Source organism: Phacochoerus africanus, chromosome 9 (assembly GCF_016906955.1).
Source record: "Phacochoerus africanus isolate WHEZ1 chromosome 9, ROS_Pafr_v1, whole genome shotgun sequence".
Taxonomy (NCBI): domain Eukaryota; kingdom Metazoa; phylum Chordata; class Mammalia; order Artiodactyla; family Suidae; genus Phacochoerus; species Phacochoerus africanus.
The window spans coordinates 80532597-80554340 of NC_062552.1; the positions used below are offsets into that span (position 1 = coordinate 80532597).

Sequence of the window (21744 nt, forward strand, 5' to 3'; positions counted from 1 at the left end):
GAAAAAGGGAGAAGCCTATGTGTCTCTGCTTTGTTTTCTGACAGCAGCAATATCAAGCAACTGCAGAGTCCAGAAATATTTGCAGGAGCCCACTCTTAAATTCTTACCCAGCAGTAGGATAGAAGTTCCAATAGCAGCAACAATAGCACTGTCCCAGAAGCATTTATGGGTTTTGGGTAAAGTCACTTCTTTGCTTATCTAGTCTTTGGACAGCTAGTTGCTGTCTACACTTAGTAAACTTGGAAACATTGTTTTCTCCTTTCGGCTCCTCATATTTGAGCTGCAAAGTTTTATTTTAGACTTCTTACTGTACCTTCTCTAGGTATCTGAAAGGCATCTCAAATCCAAGATGTAAAAACTAAATAATCACCTATCTTTCTAAACCTGTTATTTTTCCTGCACTCCCTATTGAATTAACAAGATCACTGTCATAAAATATTGACTATATACCCTGGGCTGAACATTACACCCTTGAAACTTATTTATTTACACCTAGTAGTTTGTATAATCCCCTATCTTGCCCTCTCTCCACCCTACATCCTTCTGATCACCACTAGTTCGTTCTCTAAACTTTTGAGTCTGTTTCTATTTTGTTATTTTTTTTAATTTATTTTACTTTTTCATATTCTGCATCTAAGTGAAAACATGTAGTATCTGAGTTTCTCTGTCTGACTTACTCACTAAGAATAAGACCCTAATACCCTCCAGGTCCAGTCATGTTGTTATAAATGGAATATTTTATTCTTTTTTTATGGCTGAGTAGTATTTAATAATACACACACACATTATATGACACATCTTTTGATCAAAGATTACAAACTTCTGGTTGTAAGATCAAAAAGTTCTGGGGATCAAGGGTACAGTACAGCCTGGTGAATTTAGTTAAGGATACCATATTATATACCTGAAAGTTGCTAAGAGAGTAGATCTATAATTTTCTCACTACAAAAAAGAAGTAGCAATCTTGTGACATGATGAATATGTTAGCTAACTATGGTGGTAATCATTGTGCAATAAGCCATCAAATCAACACGTTGTACACATTAAATATACAAATTTTATGTCCATTAGATCTTAATAAAGCTGGAAAAATATTATGATCTTGTTAAAAAAATGACACTATCAGATTGATGGGACAAACTAGAAACCAAAATTTATTACCCATTACATATACATGGTCCGTGATGGTCCACATTTCTCTGAGGCTGTGTTCATGTTTCCTTATTCTCTTTTTTCCCTATCTGTTCTTGAGACTGTGGAACCCTTATCGGTATAATACTCAGCTTCATTGATTGTTTCTTGTATCAGCTTAAATCTACTGGTGAGCCCCTCTAGCAATTATTTCATTTGTGCTATTGCACTTTTGAATCCAGAATTTCTATTTGGTTCTTTAAAAAAATAATTTCCATATCTTTGTTGATCTTCTCTATTTGATGAGACATTCTTATACCTTTCTCTATTCTTTAAACATGGTTTCTGTTAGTTCTGAGAGTAATTTTTTTTCATTTTTAAAGTTTTATTGAAGTATAGTTGATTTACAATGTTATGATAATTTCTGCCACATAACAAAGTGATTCATTGATGCATATACACATATCCACTCTTTTTCAGCTTCTTTTCCATATAGCTGCTTTGAAGTCTTTTTCTGCTTACTGCAAATCTGGGTCTTCACAAAAGCAGTTTCTATTGCCCTTATACTTCAGTATAAGACACTCTTTTTGGTATATTTGTTTCATTTTTTATTTTTGTTTAACAAACATTTTTGTTAATATATTGTAACAACACTGGCTACTGACTCTGCCCTTCCAGTATCAATGTTCCTGTGATTGTTTGCTTGTTTGTTCAGTGTCTTGACTGAGCTAACCCTGTGAAGTTTATTTCCTCTGCAGTGTGTAGTCTCTTATATACCTGTTTAGATTTTTTCCCCCTTGATTTTAATCTTCCAGTCCGGCTACCTCTGAGATATCATAAGCCACTTATTGGTCAATGATTTTGCCTAAGTCTTCTTGGCCAGTTATAACTTTATCCTTTACTACTAGATGTGTTTGTGTGTGGGGGTGGGGGGTAGAGGCTACTAACCAAGTTTAAAGAGTTTACACCTCTGTTCCAAGTTTAGTCAGAAACTAGTAGCTGGATGCTCCCTCTCCAGTCATTCCTAAGATGTGCACGAAACTAGGGCTTTCACACTCTCTTCTAGACTATCAGGAATTTCTGCAGTTTTATTTTTAAGTGTTGCTTCCTAGGAGTTTTCCTTTCTTCAGTGTAGCTTATTTTTCAGAGTATTAGAAGTTATATGCAAGCTTCTTGTGACAATGAAGCTTCCACCTTTTGTTAATGGGTATGTGGGTAGCTTAGAGAATCTTGTCTTTCTGCTCTTGCCTTTGTCTGATTTCTCCTACATGAGTGCAGCCATGGCATGCTCTTAGTTTCCCTTATCCCCAAGGTTGGCTGTGATCTCAGTAGAGTTTTTCTTGTTTGTCTCTTGCTTTGTTTCTCTATCTTAAATTGCTGTTTGCTTTGCAATTTGGTTTGTTGATACTAGTATCATCATGTTATGACTGTCCTCTTAATTGCTCTCCACAAGAGCCACATTGGGGTTTGTTAGTTTTTGCTTTTTAGGGCTGTACCCGCAGCACATGGAAATTCCCAGGCCAGGTGTCAAAGTGGAGCAACAACTGTCAGCCTACACCACAGCCACAGCAATGTGGGATCCAAGCAGCATCTGTGACTACACACCAATTCATGGCAATGCCGGATCCATGACCCACTGAGTGAGGCCAGGGATTGAACCTGTATCCTCATGGATACTAATCAGATTTGTTTCTGCTGCACCATAAAGGGAACACCAAGCCCCATTGTTTTGACATTGTCTTTATCCATGGAACACTCCAAGCTATATTCTGAACAAAGGCAGGCCCTTCAAGAGGAGTTGTGGAGTTCTTCATCCTTACGGGACACCTAGTCTTCTGGGTAGAACCCATTTGTCATTTCTGTCCCTTCCTAGAGGAGCTGGGGGAAGGGACAGAAGCTCGCTTCTCTCAGAATGACCTTCCTGCTCTAATGAGTGGGCACTTGGGGTAGGAGAGACCCTGGCAGATCTCAGCCTGCTCCTTCTGGCATGAAGATCCACTTAACAAGTAAGCTAGAGGATAGAGCTGCTGAGGAGGGCCCTAGTATTCTCAGGCTGCCATGACTGGAGTAGAACTATTAAATGATTATTATTGTGGTAAGATCACTCAATATGAGAATCATCCCTCTTGACAAAATTTTAAGTGCACACTAGAGTATTGCTAACTATAGGGAAAAGGTTTTATAGAAATTCTCTAGAACTGATTAGCTTTGCATAATTGAAATGATATACCCATTAAATATCAAATCCCCATTTACTCATCTACCCAGCTCCTGCCAACCACCATTCAACTTTCTGTTTTCACGAGTTTAACTGCCTTAAACACCTCATATAAGTGGAATCTCTGTCCTACAAGTAGGTGTTGGGTGGGGAAATATCCTTTCCATGATTCCTACATAGACTAGAGCTTTTTCAACATTGAAGGACTTAGCCTCCCAGGGTGAAATCTGAAACCACAACCATCAACTGGAAACTCTGAGGAAAGTGAGTCCCTGTCTTTGACTACACCTTTCTGGAGCAGAAGACACAAAGTAGAGCAGGGAAGGGCTTCCACAATATAGAGCTGGGAGGGAAGGGTAACGAGAAGCAGTGGTGTGGCTTAGATGCCAGACTCAGTGTTCTTAAGATTTACTAGCTTTTCTTTCTTTCTTTGTTGTGTTTTTTTGTTTGTTTGTTTGTTTTTGTTTTTTTAGGGCCACACCTGCAGCATATGGAAATTCCCAGGTTAGGGGTCCATTTAAGCTGCAGCTGCCAGTCTACACCATAGCCACAGAAATTCCAGATTATTTAACCCACTGAACAAATCCAGGGATCAAACCTGCATCCTCATGGATACTAGTAGGTTCTTAATCCACTGAGACACACCAGGAACTCTGTTGTTCTTCACAAGTTTCTCTACACAAACGTTTGTTTTAGGAGTTCCCGTCATGGCACAGTGGTTAACGAATCTGACTAAGAACCATGAGGTTGCAGGTTCAATCCCTGACCTTGCTCAGTGGGTTAATGATTCGGCGTTGCCATGAGCCATGATGTGGGTTGCAGATGCAGCTCGGATCCTGTGTTGCTGTGGCTCTGGCGTAGGCCGGTGGCTACAGCTCCGATTCAACCCCTAGCCTGGGAACCTCCATATGCCGCCAGAGCAGCCCAAGAAATGGCAAAAAGAAAAAAAAAATGTTTGTTTTGTTGGGGAGATAATCCACCAGATTTCACACTCTGACATTCCACAAATCCTACCTCTTTTGATTCTAATGCAGAAAATCTATAGACAGTATTTTGGAACTCACCGCTATGTGCATGCTGCCATTAATCAGGCACACTTTGTTACCAAATCTTCACAATGCTTCCTGATAATTTAAATATAACCTCTTCTCCATCACTCTCTATGGCCTCAGGTCAGACTTTCATCATTTCTTATCTAGATTATTAAAACAGCAATAATCACTTCACAGTGCTACTACTATGACCTTGTGAAACTCAATTCTCTTCATAGTCTCTATTTCAACATTCCAATAGCTCCCTACTAACTACAGAATATATTCCACATTGCCCTGAGTGATATTTAAGACTCTTAAAAGTTCTTATTTGAACCTAATTTTCTGTTCTAACTATTTCCTGTTCACTTAATATGTCAAACTATTCTATGCTTCCGTATCTTCCTACATATAATTATTTCTGCCTAGATTTTTCTTCTTGCTTCCCTCGGTAGGAAATCTATATCTATCATTAAAGACATAATTGCCTCTTTTGGGAAATATAGCCTCTTATGAGAAATTTGTAAACTCTATAAAACTGTTTGATTTATTGTATGCCTGTATCATCACACTTAGCACAGGATTATTCAGGGACAGTTTCCAATAATAAGATTCTGAAATCCTTGAAGATGGTTTCCTGACATACAGAATGAGCCCTAGAAAGGTTCAAGCCTTGTTGAATCCAATACCTATTTAAGGCCTATTGTAGCCACTAGAGAACTAGTTGTAAATAGTTTATTTCTTGGAACAATACCCTCACTGTAGTACTTATGCTGCCAGAAAATAAATTTGAAGTTAGAACACATACATTTTGACCCACATTACTGTCAGAGAAAATCAAACAATAGTATATTCAACACTAAAGAGTTGAAGGATATCGGAGAAAGGAGACAAATTCACTCAATAAATCAAACAGAAGTAAGAAGTAAACACAATCTGTATACCAAGGAATATACATGTATATAATAAACTGAATATAAATTGAAAATATTAAACATTTAAGGAGAGGAAAGGCATACATCAAGAATCACAGAATTTTATCCTGGCTAATAATTTAGAGTACATATTTAATCAAGATGTAAAGAGCTACTAATGTGAGTTGTATGGAACCTGGAGGAATACTCCATTGGGTCAGAATTCATAGTTGAACCAAAAGAGAAGACTGAAGTAAACAGTCATCTAAAAAGTTACTTAAACCCACTGTCCAAGGAAGGTGAATACGTTTTCAGCTAGCTGTCTTCAATTAGGTATAAAACATGAGAACATCTATTTACATGTCTTTTAATTTTAAAAGGCAAATAGTCTTTACTAATAATTACTACTTTGATTATTTTAAGTAATTTAATTTGTATGTTATGTGGTTATGCTCCACATGACAAAGTTTCTGAAGAAGGTGTGAGTTAACCAAAGACAGAGGAGTTGAAGGCATTTCTCTTCATGATCATTTGCTTTGGACAAATTATTATTCAATAAGTAATTAGCATTCTGTATAATAGCTTATGTGTGCCAAAGTAAAGAGGAGGGGATACACAAGGACTGTATTATTTTATTTTATCTATTTTATTTTATTTTAGTTCAACTTCATTAGGGGCTTTAAAAATATTTCTGCAAATAAACCTTGGATTTAAGATCATTCTAATTCTTAAAACTCAAGTAAATGATTATGAAATGGGAAAATTGATTTTACCTATAATATGAACTCTTTTTCAGTTAAATCATAAAGTAAATGAACAATGAGGTACCCGGACTGACACACTGGATAAAAATTATTATTAAAAAACATTATTTTACAATACGGATATACTTCCATTATTAACAATGAACTTGACAATCTATACTGAACCTTGATATATTAGCTAGTGATCAAGATCAGTAAAACACTAAAAAGTAAATATATATAACAAAAATCTCTATCATTTTATTTACAATATTGATAGTCACATGATAACCAATAGAAGGCTATACATTTACACTAACTGTAGTATAAAGTGTTTTTGAATGTTTCTTACTAAAAAGAGCAAAGGCCGTATTCCACTGAGAAATTACTTGTGTTTTCTGCATTCTGTAAAAATGGCTAAGGATGAGCAATATGACAATAAACAAACTACATTTTTTTTTTTTTTTGTAACTGGGTCACCTTGCTGTACAGTAGAAAATTGACAGAACACTGTAAACTGGCTATAATGAAACAAACTACATTTCTTATTAACAAACACTATTGAAAGGTACACAGGAACCATTTGTAACCATCACTAATGATCTGCAAATCAAGTGATAGAATAAGTTATGTCTTGGGAGAAGAAGTTTTGCTTTACAGAAGAATGTAGAATTTGTATATAAAAATTCTCATCAACTGTAATGAATCATAATAAAAGCAAATTCTATGACAAAATCTACATTAAGTCATAGGTTGAGTAGTGAATTTGACTGGAATTAAACAAGGACTTGGACATAAGATACAGAAATGTCAACTAAGTTGAAAGTTACTCATGACATCCTTTGTTGGCATGTTAACTGAACAGATTTTAAAGCCAGTGATGCAAAGTACAGCAGAGTGAACAATATGATTAACTTTGTAAAAGCCACACCTTGTAAAACAAGAATTTATTATAATACTTTATGGTAAAATGGGTAATGATAATGAAACCATTTTGTGCCATATAAATATTCTCTGAAACTCTCATAGTAAGGTAAATAACAATAATTATTAACATTTGGGTGAGGATAAGATAGTTGTAACATTAATGTATAATATAAAATTTTACATAATTTATTGTGATTTATTCCCAATTTATCTCCAAAAATTTCCACTTCTTGAATATGTTAATGTGTATATAATGGGCTTTTAGGTATAAATTTATAACATATATGAATCAATTTTTATATTAATGATGTTATGCTCAGAAAAGTTTGGAGAGTATTCATCTAAAAAATTGCCAAAAGCTGTTAAAAGGAAGGTAAGAAAATAGCATGGAATAGCATGATGTGAGGGAAAGGAAGTGTCCACTAAATCAAAGACGTCTACACTAACTATATCATAACCAGTCAACCAACACTCTCATGTCTATTTGAGCCATTCTTATGCTCAAGGAGAGTGAGAGCATAGCACAGGGCTGTAAATTAAGAATGCACGTCCCTCCTGGTCATGCTATGGCAAGAGCCTCAGCGTTTTAACTACTCCCACTGAAATTTGGATTCCCAGAGCTCTAACAAATCTGCTTCCAGTGTGGTTCACATCTTTATAAAAGAGACAGAAAATACCATGCAGAAACACATTCAGGGCATCACAGAGAGTGAAAAGAAGATTTCTAATTTTGACTAAATCCATGAACATGTTGTTCCTCATGATGTGCCTTTAGCGCAGGTAAGGGACATAGAGAGCTAATTCATTAGAAGGTCAGTACACTGCCTGACCTTAATTAGGTATTTTAATTAATTTTGTGTTGGTGGGAAGGAAAAGGCTATGGTTTTGAGATGAAATCACATACCTATTTCACAATGAGCTATAACCAACATTTCCTTGAAAATTTAAGAGACATATGCTCTCAAATTGATATTGCAGAGTAAAATTTTTCAGTAAATGATAAGAGACTAAGAATGATTAAATATAAAATTAAGAAAAGTAAATCTTGAGCATCCAGATAACTTATACTATCATTTAAAATAATGGAAAAGCTAGAAACTCATAATTTTATTTGCAGAATAGGGAAATTGTTCTTTTAATCAAGTTTCAGATACTGGTAGAACATGTAAATACACATATCATAATGACAGTTTGGAATAGGAGTTTGCATGGGAGAATTAATGATGAGAACTATATATTTAGAAAATCTCTGTATAAAACTTACTGTGAAGCCATACATAGAAAAGAGAGTTTAAAGGAATAAAGAGGGAGCAGTCCTTACAGGATGTTCATATTCAAGAGAATTAAGGAAAATGTGAACACTTCAGGAAACTCATTATGAGTATTTCAAATACTATGAAAAATGCCAAGAAAACCAACAAAAACAGACAAAAGCACGTTTCCAAGTATGTCAGTCAAAAATACAAATAGAGGACTTTAATAAAGTTTAAAACTATATGGCATTGAATCACAGTATGTCATTAATTATGTCATAATGAAACAATTTGAGGATAAGAAGCTGAATAGTACTGTAAAACTAAAAAAGTGTATTTAAAAGCAGTAAATTAATATAATAAAATAATTTTAAGAATAAAAGCAAAAAATGTATAATGGCTTCTAAAGTTTTATTGACTATAACTCACATACTATAAAAAGTAGCTATTAAATATAATTTCACTGATTGAATTATTATATTCACATAGCTGTTAACCATCACCACAATCTTATTTAAATAATTTTCACAACTACAGAGAGAAAATCTGTGCTCATTTGCACTCAATTCCCAGCTGAATGCATGATTAATATACTGTTTTTATATACTTGTGTTTCCTAGGTGTTTCATATAGTGAAATTATAAAGCATATGGTCTTTTGTTTCAGGCTTCTTTTTACTTAGCATAATTTTTAATTCCATTTATACTTTAGGGTAAGCATGTATAATTTTAGAAAACATGGGATTCATCAAGATTAAAATTATGTTTATTCTATTAAAACCTATAATGTAAAAGGAAGAAAATATTTACTTGAATCAATTATGTTTACATTAAGTAATATAGGTATTGTATATACATGAGCAAAAGCAGAAATATTTATATCCAACAATATACTAAAACAAGTCTCGGCTCATTCTTATCCTAATAGAGACTTACATGGAGAAGTCTCAGGATTATAATATTAGATTTACACAAATGACTCCGATGCAACACATGCCTCTCAGTGTGTATTCTGTGCCCAGCCAGGAGCTTATACCCACATTCTCTCACCTAATACTCACCTTATATCCTTGGGGTGGTTCTATCTCTAAGACTTGGGAAGATTTAATTGGTTATATGTATCTTGATTGTGCATTTACTAAAGGATGTGTGGAGAATAAATGATTACAAAGTTCCACCCTAGCTCTAATATATTATACCTTCAAATTCCTCCAAGGTGCACCATAACTTGAGTAAAGGTAATTAAAATGAAATGTGCAACCGATTACTCAGAGGAAAAAAAATTTTCTTCACTAATAAGATTTTCGTCTAAGTTATATGATAGTTTATTCCATTTGTATTGCCTTTGTACCCTCATAGTACAAGAATAGGTGAATTAAGTGCAGAACCAAATAAATGTTTTGATAAAGCTTGCACAGAAAGGAAGGAGAAGAAAAAGAGAAACAAATGCTGGTAAAATCAACAACATAAATGAATACCAGATTTCCCTCTGAAATAAATTAGAAGGCCAAAATAAATCTTTCTTAATCAAGGTATGCTTAACTGAATTAATTTCATGTGCAGGTTTTCCTATTGTTTGTTGTATCCCAGGGCATAAAATTCCATCTAACGAAGGCATTGGTTCCGAAATTATAGCTGGCATATTCATTGTCTAACAATTACCAAGCCTTGACATTTCTCCAAAGTGCATTTAATTACTGCAATTACTGTCACAAAGGTGTCACTATCCATAATCCTGCCCACTCACGTGATAACCATGTAACACTGCCCTTCATAGAGGCGTGGTGTGGCACTGTGCCCTGTGTGCCCCTCCAGGTCCACAGCCCACTGTTTAGCACCCACTCTGTACGCTCCTGGATGGTGATCTACATTATTTTCATTTTTATTTCCCCCAATTGTTAGGCCATGACCATTTCTTAACAACATCTGAGATAAGAGAGCAACTCAGAAAATTAAGGTTGGATAATAGTGATATGATATTTCAAAAGGAGACTGAGTAGAATTGAAAACAACGGAATTACAGGTCACTGGAGAAAAGAAAACAGACACTTCCTAAGCATTTTAAAACTTAATTCAGTCCCTTTTCTTGACATGCGGAATCTTAAAAAAGGACAGACTAAACTTTGCAGAACAGATGCTGACTCACAGACATTGAAAAATGTATGGTCTCTGGAGGAGACAGTTTGGGAGGTGAGGGGATGTGCTTGGGTTGCGGGATGGAAATCCTGTGAAATTGGACTGTGATGATCATTATACAACTATCGATGTGATAAATTCATTTGACTAATAAAAAAATAAAAAAATAAGAAAAACCTTAATTCAGTCACTTTTCCAAATATACCACTCTATTCACTGCTATTAATTCTTTTCTTCCTATAAGCCCTCATCCATTTTCTAAGACTGGTCCTTTTTTGTTTATTGACCAGTAGTACTCTCTCTATATTTTAAGTAGTTTAAAGATAGGGACAACTAAGCTTGAAACTGTATCTTGAAAGTAACACTTGGAATTAGTTCACCATTTCAAAAAATTCTTACAGCATCTTTGATATATCATGTGCTAAACTAAATATTTTCTTACATGTTTGATTGCTTTTTTTGTTCATAAATTAATCTCTCTAGGTGATAAACTCTCTAGATACGAGGCATTGATTCATTCTGCATAAAGAAAAAAGTGCAGTTAATTAATAGAAAGATTCCATCATACTTGCTGAATAATATCTGCTGTGATCCATATGAATGGAACAGATGAATTTAATCAATATGTAGTAACTTGCCCATAAATATACATTCCTTTAATTCTGGAGGTAAAATGGTCTATTGCTATAAGCCCAGATGCTGGTCAGACTGATGGGGATTGAATACCTGTTTTGATTCTTATTAGTTATGTAATCATGAGTTAGTCATTTAATACACCTATGCCAGAGTTTCCTTATATGTAAAATTAGTATAATTATAATACTTCATGAGACTGTTATGAACACTAAGTATGTTAAAGTATGTGAAATACTTAGAAGAAGGCTTTACTCATAGTAATCAGATAATTGTTACCAATTATTTTTCACCACACTAGATCCTATGGATGATGTCCAAAAGCTGAGTACAGAGGACAGAGTGTAATACATTATAACCAAAGCAAAATCTATACCTTCAGATTGAATCATTTAACTATTTACTTCTAAGCTATTGCATACCTCCAGTCATACACAACACACAAATACTTAACTCTGAACAATGATGATACAGGATTTGAGAAATCAGGTTCAGAAAGATCCGTGATTTAAGATTATATGCTCTCATATCACTAACTACGTTGAATGAAATAGAAACCAGAAAATGTCAGTACTAATCCTGCCTTTTTTAAAAAGATCTCTTTGTATATAGAGAACTTCTGGAATCTTTCTGAGTTGAGTAAATGGATCTGAAAAATGGATCTGTAGTGACCGAGTTTATTTTACTAGGATTTTCTGTAGGATGGGAACTTCAGTTTGTCTTCTTGGTGACATTCTCCTTGATCTATGGTGCTACTGTGTTGGGAAATGTTCTCATCATGGTCACGGTGACATTCAGTTCCAGCCTTCACTCTCCCATGTACTTCCTCCTTGGAAACCTCTCCTTCCTGGACATGTGTCTCTCCACAGTCACCACACCCAAGATAATCAGAGATTTGCTCACTGAACACAAGGTCATCTCCATGTGGGGCTGCATGGCTCAGATGTTCTTTATGCACTGCTTTGGAGGTGCTGAGATGACTCTTTTGATAGCCATGGCTTTTGACAGGTATGTAGCCATATGTAAACCCTTACACTACAGGACGATCATGAGCCACAAGTTGCTGAAAGGGTTTGTTATACTTTCATGGACAATTGGCTTTATACACACCATGAGTCAGATTGTATTAACAGTGAACTTGCCTTTCTGTGGCCCCCACATCATAGACAATATATTTTGTGACCTTCCCCTTGTGATTAAGCTTGCCTGTATGGACACCTACACCCTGGAATTATTTGTCATTGCTGACAGTGGACTGCTCTCACTTATCTGTTTCCTCCTGCTGCTTGTCTCCTATACTGTCATCCTGCTCACTGTGCAACAAAGATCATCTGGAGGGCTCTCCAAGGCTCTGTCCACGTTGTCTGCCCACATCACCGTGGTCACTCTGTTCTTTGGGCCATGTATCTTTATCTATGCCTGGCCATTCAGTAGTTTTGCAGGCAATAAAATCCTTTCTGTATTTTACACTGTTATCACACCCTTACTCAATCCTATTATTTACACTTTGAGAAATGAGAAAATGCAAGAGGCCATGAGAAAATTATGGTTCCAAAATGCTAGCTCCACACAGAAGAAGTTCTAGATTTTAGCACTGTATTACTAACACAACTTTTGAATACAATGCTAATACAATGTGAACAGACTGTATGTAATATAGTTCCACTCTCTTATGTCATAGTCATAACTGGTATAGAAAAAAATCAATAATAAATATTTTAAATTCTCAGTTAATGCTTTTATAATGGTAATTAGTGATCTACAGCAAAATAAACATACAAAAGCACTGAATACCATGCAGAATCAATATATATTCACTATTGAATAAATAAATATAAAATATGTGGTAAATTCTATTAGAGATGATGTTAATATATATGGATTGTTAATGAATTGTAAACTTATCACTAAATGAGGCAAACAACAAATAATGATTGAAAGGATATAAACAACAACGGAAAATGATCTTATCTCTTGAAACAATGAGACAAAAAATGAGTCAATTTCATAATATTGTGAATGTAAGTTAGCTAAAGTGAATATAAGATACCAAAAGGAAAAAAAAATGGAAGGACAATTTTTATAGCACTACAAAGAGCAGCCTTGAAACTAAATGATCCAAGAAACAACGTAAGTATTCACAGTTGACTTTCAAACTTCAATAAATAAATGTGAACTACACTTTTTGAATTTATGTACTATATCATATTTTTTTTTCCAAGTGCTTTACATAAAACTACAGATCATTTTATCTTTGGTAGGCTTGTGATCTTTCGTTGCTATTCTAAGCAAAGTCTAATTGGCTTGTGAGTGTTGAAAAAGGGGTAGTTCATGCTAAATTGGGAATCTCATTATCACTGAATAAAATTTCCCAATTCAAGAGACAAACATTTCTTGCTTGTTCTAGGCAACAGTGTTGAAATTGATCCTAGACCACCACGAATTCTTTTTCCTCCATTGAAGACATTCTCCATAATCATCCAGAGTGACTGTCATTATACTTTAATTCTCATTTTCTTCCTTCACTAAGACTATTTTGTGCCATTAAGACTTAGGTTCATGGAGTTCCTTTGTTGTGCAGTGGGTTAAGGATCTAGTGTTGTCACTGTAGTGGCTTGGGTTGCTCTTGTGGTACATGCTTGATCCTTGGCCCAGGAACTTACACATGCCATGGATGTGGCCAAAAAAAAAAAAAAAAAATTTAAAAAGACGTAGGTTCATATCAACTGGACTTCAAAACTCTACATAATATGCCCTGCCTCAAGAATTTTGTTCCAACCTACTCCTTTTCATAATGCTTAGCATCACATTCACTTTCTTTCAAGTTCTCCAAAGCATCAGGCATCTTCTTAACTTAGAACTATTTCCAGGCTTTTCCCTTCACAAGGAATACTCTTCTATCACCTTTTTACCCCAGTAACTCTTCTTTCAGTAAAAAGGATCCAGATAAAACATTACATTTTAGAATACTTTCCTAAATTTACTTGGCCAGTTAAAATGTCTTTATTTTACTCATTTATAGCATGCTGCAATTTCAGTTCTTCATATAAATTATGGTAATAACTACTTGTGTAATTATAGGCTAATGTCATCCTTGTTTTTAGGCCATAAGTTCACTAGTATCTAGTGTATATACTGGAACACATAATCTCATACATACTTACTGAATGAATAAAGAAAGGATGAAATAACTATGTTTTAGCAGAATATTATTCAATTTGACCTACAGCTAAAGAATAATGCACCTCTACTGCAAGGCATTATCTTTTAATAAGATTAGAATTCACAAGGGTATATGGTGCTCATACACTTTAGAAAACAAATTAGAAGTACTAGGGCTCTCGAATTAAGTAAAAAGAAAATTAATGCATAAAAATATTAAGGCAAATGTAAGAGAAGAAACAAAGCATGTTCAGAGTATTTATAATAAGACATCATATATTTAACTCTATTTCTATTTAGTAAACAAACAAAAAAAATTCAGCCTTATATTACAGCATACCCATATTAAAGGAATCCTAACCATTTATGTGGCAAAAATATATCCAGTGGTGGATGGGATTATATGCCAGTTGATACAATATTATGTGAGATTTTTGTGTCTGTCAGTATAGCACACTCAAGATTGAGTTACTCAATATATAAAATTGCAAAAATCATTTAAAATAACATTTAGATCAATTATAGATGTTACAGTGAAAAATCATAACTGCGGCTAAGATTGAACCTTAAACTCCAGGAAAATAAACCAGTATTAAAACATTGCCCATTCTGAGAACATCTACAGAATATCATTATCTAGGGAGCCTACAAGTAGAACTTGGAATTTGGGAGATTCTAGACTTCGAGCGTGAACAAGGATGGAGATTGACTAGAGGCTATGCTAAAGCCTCGATTTCTGAAAAACAATAGAAAATTAGAAGAAAGCCCACCGAGCAGAAGTAAGAAGCAAGCAAGCAAGCAAACAAAAAATGTCTCTCAAACCTGATTCTTGGTGGAGATGAAAGTAAATGCTTCCTAAAAAATATTTTTGTCTTGTCATAAATGATCTTTGTATGTTCCAACAAATCAAAGCAAGAGTTTTCTTTTAACTTGCTACTTAAACATGTAGGCTCATATATTTGGCAAAAGTAATACAGATATTCACTATAAAAATGTTATTTGAAAATAGCATTCACTGAAGTCTCACAGAAAGGTTTTAAAAATATAAACTCACAAGACAAACAAAAACTCCAGCATAAATGAGAGTCAGAAGGAAGTGAAAAGGCAATGAACAGAATGAGAAATAATATTCATAAATCACAAATCTTATTACTGACTTGTATCCACAACACATAAAGAACCTTCACAATTCTAAGAAAAGGACAAATAATTAAAAATAGGCAGACTCTAAAGAATATATACAAATGGATAATAAGTACAGTAAGAGATGCTCAACAGCATTAGTCACTAAGAAATATAAATCCAATTCTCCATAGGTAACCACTTCACATCTACTAAGATAGCTATTATCTGAAAGAAGACATTAACAAGAGTTGATGGGGATCTAGAACAACTGGAACCCTCATATAAAATGGTACAAATATTTTGGAGGGATTTTTGACGGTTCCTCAAAATAGTAAACACAGTTACCATGTGACTTAGCCATTTCATCTCAAACACAATGCAATATAAAACACATGTCCTCATAAAAAAACTGTACACGAATGACTATAGTATCTTTCCTCATAATACTCAAAAGGTTAAAACAACCCAAATGTTCATCAACTGATGAATTATAAACAAATACACTATATCCATACAATGGAATATTATTTGGCAAATAAAGAGGAATCAGGTACTTACAAGGCTACAACACACATGAATCTTGAAAACTTTTAGCTCAGTTAAAGAAATGGGTCACTAAATACTGCACATTGTACGAGTCCATTTGTATGAAATGTCTTGAATAGGCAAATCTTTACAGGTAGAAAGTAGATTAATGGTTTCCTAGGTCCATGGGGTGGGAGGGGAATGAGGATGTCATTTTTTGAGGCTGGCTTCTCTTTGTTTAATGTGTTCAAGATTCATCCACATTGCAAATTGTATCAATACTTGATGCTAGGAGTGACGTGACATCAGCAACATGGGAGAGGAGGATTCCCTGGACTTTCCTTCCTCCACAAACACAACAATTCATGGACAAATTTTCTTCGTGAGAAATCAGAAAATAATGGAGGAGTTCCCGTCGTGGGGCAGTGGTTAACGAATCCGACTAGGAACCATGAGGTTGCAGGTTCGGTCCCTGCCCTTGCTCAGTGGGTTAACGATCCGGCGTTGCTGTGAGCTGTGGTGTAGGTTGCAGACACGGCTCGGATCCCGCGTTGCTGTGGCTCTGGCGTAGGCCGGTGGCTACAGCTCCGATTCGACCCCTAGCCTGGGAACCTCCATATGCCGCGGGAGCGGCCCAAGAAATAGCAACAACAACAACAACAACAACAACAAAAAGACAAAAAAAAAAAAAGAAAAAGAAAAGAAAATAATGGAACTTCTCCTGCATCCCAGGAGAATGAAAAATCAGACTCACCAAGGCAGGTAAGGAGACTGAGGTCTTGCTGGTCTTGGAGTTCTGGCAGATCTGTCATTGTCTAGCTGCTCGGAGGAAAACAGGCAGTAGCTTGAGCCAACATATGCCACTGATCCTCCATAACTCAGTGCAGAGTGAGTGGATAAAAAAATTCCAACTCTCAGCTTCACCCTGTAAAGAAAAGAGTCAATTTATGCATCTAGTACCCCAATTTCCAAGAGGCTTCCCAAAGAACTAGCACTCATCTCACCAGTCCTGGAGTTCTGACAGCCTTGGCACAGTCTAGATGCTGGAGGGAAATGGAGATGGCAGCTTGGACCCCCAGATACCATAGCTCCACCTCCACACCCCATCATGAGCTCAGCAGAGCATGTAATAGTGAAAACCATTGCCCAGAGGCTGTCTGCTTCCCCCTGTGGAGGAAAAACATTGACAAAGGACCTTGAAACTCAGGCCAGACTTATTACTGAGGACCTTTTCCAGGACAAGCCCAATCTGTGAAGACTGGAAGGCTGCACTTGTCTAATGGGTAGAAATGAACACAGAGTATCAAGGAAACAGAGAACTAGCCAAAGATGTTTTAAACAGAGGAACCAGAGAAATTTCTAGAAACTGACCCTAATGAAACAGTCATATGACTTCTTTGACAGAGAATTAAAAATAGCTACCATAAAGATGTCCACCAAGGTCAAGAGAGCAAGCATGATGAAGGAAACCTCAACACTCCCTTCAACAACAGTCCCATGGTTCCTGCCAGAACATGCAAGTGAAATCTGACAATTATGTTAGTATAAAATCTCTTTCCTTCCTGATCAGACCCCAAGTGGCCTAGGGGTTATTCTGGGGCTCTACTCTAATTATCTTCTGGAGGGGAAGTTAGCCAGGCCTAAAATGTTATGTCCTGCCTTGCAGAAGAGAAGTCTCTGAAGCTCCTAGAGTAGGAGAAAGTTCGAGCTCTTACTAAGGTGAAGAAGTCTGAAGAACCAAAGTCTGCAGAGATAATTATCCAGATATACCTATATCATATTTCAGGGTTTTAGATTTTCCCTGTCAGTGCCCTGACCTTAGCTTAATACACATAAGCTTTGACTGAGTGTTTGCATCTCTCTGGAGCTGTGTAACTCTGCTCGATCTTCAGTCTCCTACTTGTCTACTTACCACAGGAGACAAGAGACTCTTCATCAACTACCAAAGAGTTCATAAATCCTTAAACTTAACTTTTAACTGTTTGTTAGTCACTTTCCACTGTTACTTCAAGGCACCACTACAACTTATGATAAACAAACAACTCTACTCATTGTAGGAATTTGTCTCCCCTTATCTTTCAAATGACTGAATCATTCACCTGCAGTAGAATTCCTTTCCAGCAGGATGTATTCCTACATCACCACCTGTGAAATCTTCAGCAAATCAGACACATACACTATGCCAGAGCTCATCTGTGTCCTATCTACCACATGCAACAGAGTCCTATTTACCCATAAAGGTGGTGAGTGAGCCAGCTACAAATTCCCATTAACCATCTGATTCTCAGACCACTCCCAGTACCAATTATGTTAGTTTAGGTCAACTGAGAAGTAGGCATTAAGATGGGGTTAGAGGACATTTACTCAGTGGAATTCTACCCAGCAATCAAATTTTTAAAAATAAATTTGTACATGAAACGAATGGCATATATCTCTCAAGGACAGTGGTTCTAGGGGGAAGATAATCAAAAGAGTACATATTATAAGATTTTATTTAAATGAAATTCAGCAATAGATAAAACTGATATTTTGTGAAAGAAATGAGAATAGTCCTTATTTCTGCTGGTGAATGTTTACTGCAAAGGAGCCCAAGGGAAAATTTTGGTGTAAGAGAAATATTTTGCAATTTGACAAGGGTGATGGTTTCACAGATGCACGTACAAGGAAAACAAAATTTTCAGTCTGTATGTTTTAAGACTTGTCCATCCTAACATCTGTAAATTATGTCTCATCGTTAATAGAATTAAAAAGATGAATTAAAAATGAATGGCAAAAACATCAGAGTTGTTTGACGTTATTTGGGATGGTATCATTTCAGCAGTACTGGTAATAAAATAAAACTTTTGGGTGCATTGTGTTAATAATGTTAATAATAATAGAGCTATATCTTGCTTTGTTTTCTTACAGGAAACCTCCTTTTTCCTCTTCCCTTAGGGAGACAGCTATAAGTTCTTATAGCCAATGTCTAATTACGTTCTTCAAGGTAAAAGTAGGCCTTAGGGAGAGGAATTCTAAGTTGGCTGGCCTTAACAGATACCTTATTATTTCTTTGTTTTTTATATTCTAGCTTTTTGGCATGTTTGTGTGCTATATTTGTCTCTAATTTTTTCTCATGCAGTAAATTTAACTAGCAATGAATTTTAATTAATAGAATTTTCAAATTTTCTATTTTCCTTTCAGCAAAATAGGTGTGATTCAGTAGTAAATTATTTATCACCTAATTCTTTCTTTTTTCCTGGCACTAAGAACTCTATAAATGACTATATTTTATAAATTAAAATGTAGTTTAGAACATTTGACTTAGTCTATATTTTCATAATATATATATATATTACATATAGATACATATATATGTGTAAAATTCTCAGTTCAAACTGAGAAACATTAGTCATCAAAGGTATAGATAATTTTGTAGGATATGATAGGGCTTCAGTTGTCTTATTTGACAAGGTAATTTGTCAAGCTTTTGAGGAAAACAGATTCTTAGATCACAATTTTATTAGAAATAAATATGAATGGATAATAAGAAGAATCCCAGAGGTTTGATTTATCTTAAAATATTCAAATTATTAATTGATAACAGTAGTTGGCAATCAAGGTACAATGTGGAATGGTGGCAGTTAGAGTTCTTTCTTTCATACTAAGTTATCTCCTATGATGAGCTGATTTTTTTCCTTAATACTAAGGTGACTTTTAGGAATTTGAATGTCGGTTTTGAATTATAATTTCAGAATAATGAGCTGACTTCTCTTTACCTGGAAATGATTTAAAAAATTGACTTATCCATAGGATTAAACATTTATCTAATATAGAGAAATAAATAATGAAAGACTGTATACATATATACACAAATAATGAAATTACATCATGTTTGTAGTCATATTCAATATGATAGCCTCTATCTAAACAAGACTACTTATATTGTTGCCCTTTATATATATATACATATAGTTACTTCATGTATATAGAATTACAGTCACTAGAAAGAGATCACTGCCTGATATGATCTCCGACATCAGTGTAATGCTACCGCAGAGGGATATTTTCTTCAAAATTTTCAGCTTGAGGAGTTCCCGTCGTGGCGCAGTGGTTAACGAATCCCACTAGGAACCATGAGGTTGCGGGTTCGGTCCCTGCCCTTGCTTAGTGGGTTAACGATTCGGCGTTGCCGTGAGCTGTGGTGTAGGTTGCAGAGGCGGCTCAGATCCCGTGTTGCTGTGGCTCTGGCATAGGCTGGTGGCTACAGCTCCGATTCGACCCCTAGCCTGGGAACCTCCATATGCTGTGGGGGCGGCCCAAGAAATAGCAAAAAGACCAAAAAAAAAAAAAATTTCACCTTGAACTAAACAAGAACAAATAGAAAATTATAGGGTAATGAAGTATTATTAAATTCTAAATAACGTATGAATATATAGGAACTAAGAAAAAAGAGAAAGAAACTTCTGGAATGCTAGAAAGCAATGAGCTAGGCTGCATTATGAAGAACCCGGCTGTTGCAGAAGCTTTTAAAAGGCTGGGTAGTGCAGGAGAAACAAGTTTCAGAGAACAGCCTCACAGTTACCCATTACATTGCTTGTTGCCTCCAAGTCAGCCAGTAAAAACTTGCCAGTGAAACACCAAACTTATAAATTACCACCTCTGTCTCCTCCTGAAATCTTTTTAGGTTTCTTCTATCTTTCATGTTCTAAACTGCTGATTATCTTCTGATCTCATATCAGCAACTTATGATTAAATAAGATTTTTAAGTCACAGATTGTTGTACACCATCAAAAATTCTATGACTTGCCTAAAGTATTAAATTATCTTTGCACTTTTTTAACCTGAATATAAACAAGTGTTTGCAATTATATCTTATAAAAATGAAGATAAAAATTATTTTTAAAAATAGAAATGCTTATCTTAAAACACCAGATAAAATAGCTCATCTTAGTAAAACCGAAAACACAAAAACGATAAAGAAGAAAATAAATACCATTCCAGAGAAAGGGATTTTCTCCCCCCCAGATTTGGAGAGGTGTAATCTACACAGTTCGCACTGATTAACAATACTCATGTGTTGTTCCAGTAACTAATTAACCATTGTTGAATAAATGGAAGTGGAGAAAAACTAAAAAAATTCCTAAGGCAAGAAAATATAACCCAAAGATTTCACATCTGGGAAAATAGCCACTTAGAATTGAAAAATACACATATTTTTTCCTAATGAAATAACTCATTAAGAATTCTTTCTTAGGAAGCTCTTAGAAGAAATTAAGGAGAGGTGGATCAAGATGGTGGAGGAGTGAGACTTCGAGCTCAGCTTCTCCCACAAACACATCCAAAAAACACATCTACATGTAAAACGACTCATACAGAACATCTACTCAATGCTGGCAGAAGAACTTAAACCTTCAGAAAGGGCAAGAAACCCTTGACATAACTGGGTAGAACAAAAGAAAAAGAGAGAGAAAGGGAATCAGGATGGGACTAGCATTCCTGAGGGAGCTCTGAAGATGAAAAGGAACCCACATTGTGGGAAGCCACCCAACCTACCAGGAGATCAGCCCGGACGGAGGGACCTCAAAGTTGTGGAGAAAAGTGCAGCAGCTGGACTGAGGTGAAAGCAGAGTGAGAGCCGCACAGATCATCTGCACCACCGTTGGGACACCACAGCCTGAGACGCTTGGGCAGGGGCTGGGCGCTGAGACTTAGGCTCCAGAGGTCAGTCCCAGGGACAGGACCAGGGCTGGCTGTGTGAGAACAGCCTTAGGGGCTAAGGAGCAGTGCGCCATGGCGGGAGCAGTGTGCTACCTGGCTGGGGAGTGGAATGCCATGGCAGAGGAAACCTGGGAGAAGGTCTGGGGCTACAGGAGAAGTGAAGCGCCATTGTTGGGGAGGGCGAAAAGGAGAGGAGTGGGCCGCATGCGCGCTAGGGCTCTCAGAGGGCGGAGCGCCTCTGGCTCAGGCT

At 35.8% G+C, this 21744-nt stretch overlaps 1 protein-coding gene across 1 annotated transcript; it reads left to right on the forward strand.

Annotated features, from left to right (window-relative positions):
- Nucleotides 1–11625: 11625 nt before the first annotated feature.
- On the forward strand, nucleotides 11626–12570 carry LOC125136255 (olfactory receptor 4L1-like). Its single transcript, XM_047796954.1, has one exon. The coding sequence runs from the start codon at nucleotides 11629–11631 to the stop codon at nucleotides 12568–12570; it is 942 nt and encodes a 313-aa protein (XP_047652910.1). The 5' UTR covers nucleotides 11626–11628.
- The last annotated feature ends 9174 nt before the right edge of the window (nucleotides 12571–21744 follow it).

Bases quoted from the DNA above. Each gene is read 5' to 3' on its own strand.
- LOC125136255 (XM_047796954.1), top strand. From the start codon at position 11,629: ATGGATCTGAAAAATGGATCTGTAGTGACCGAGTTTATTTTACTAGGA.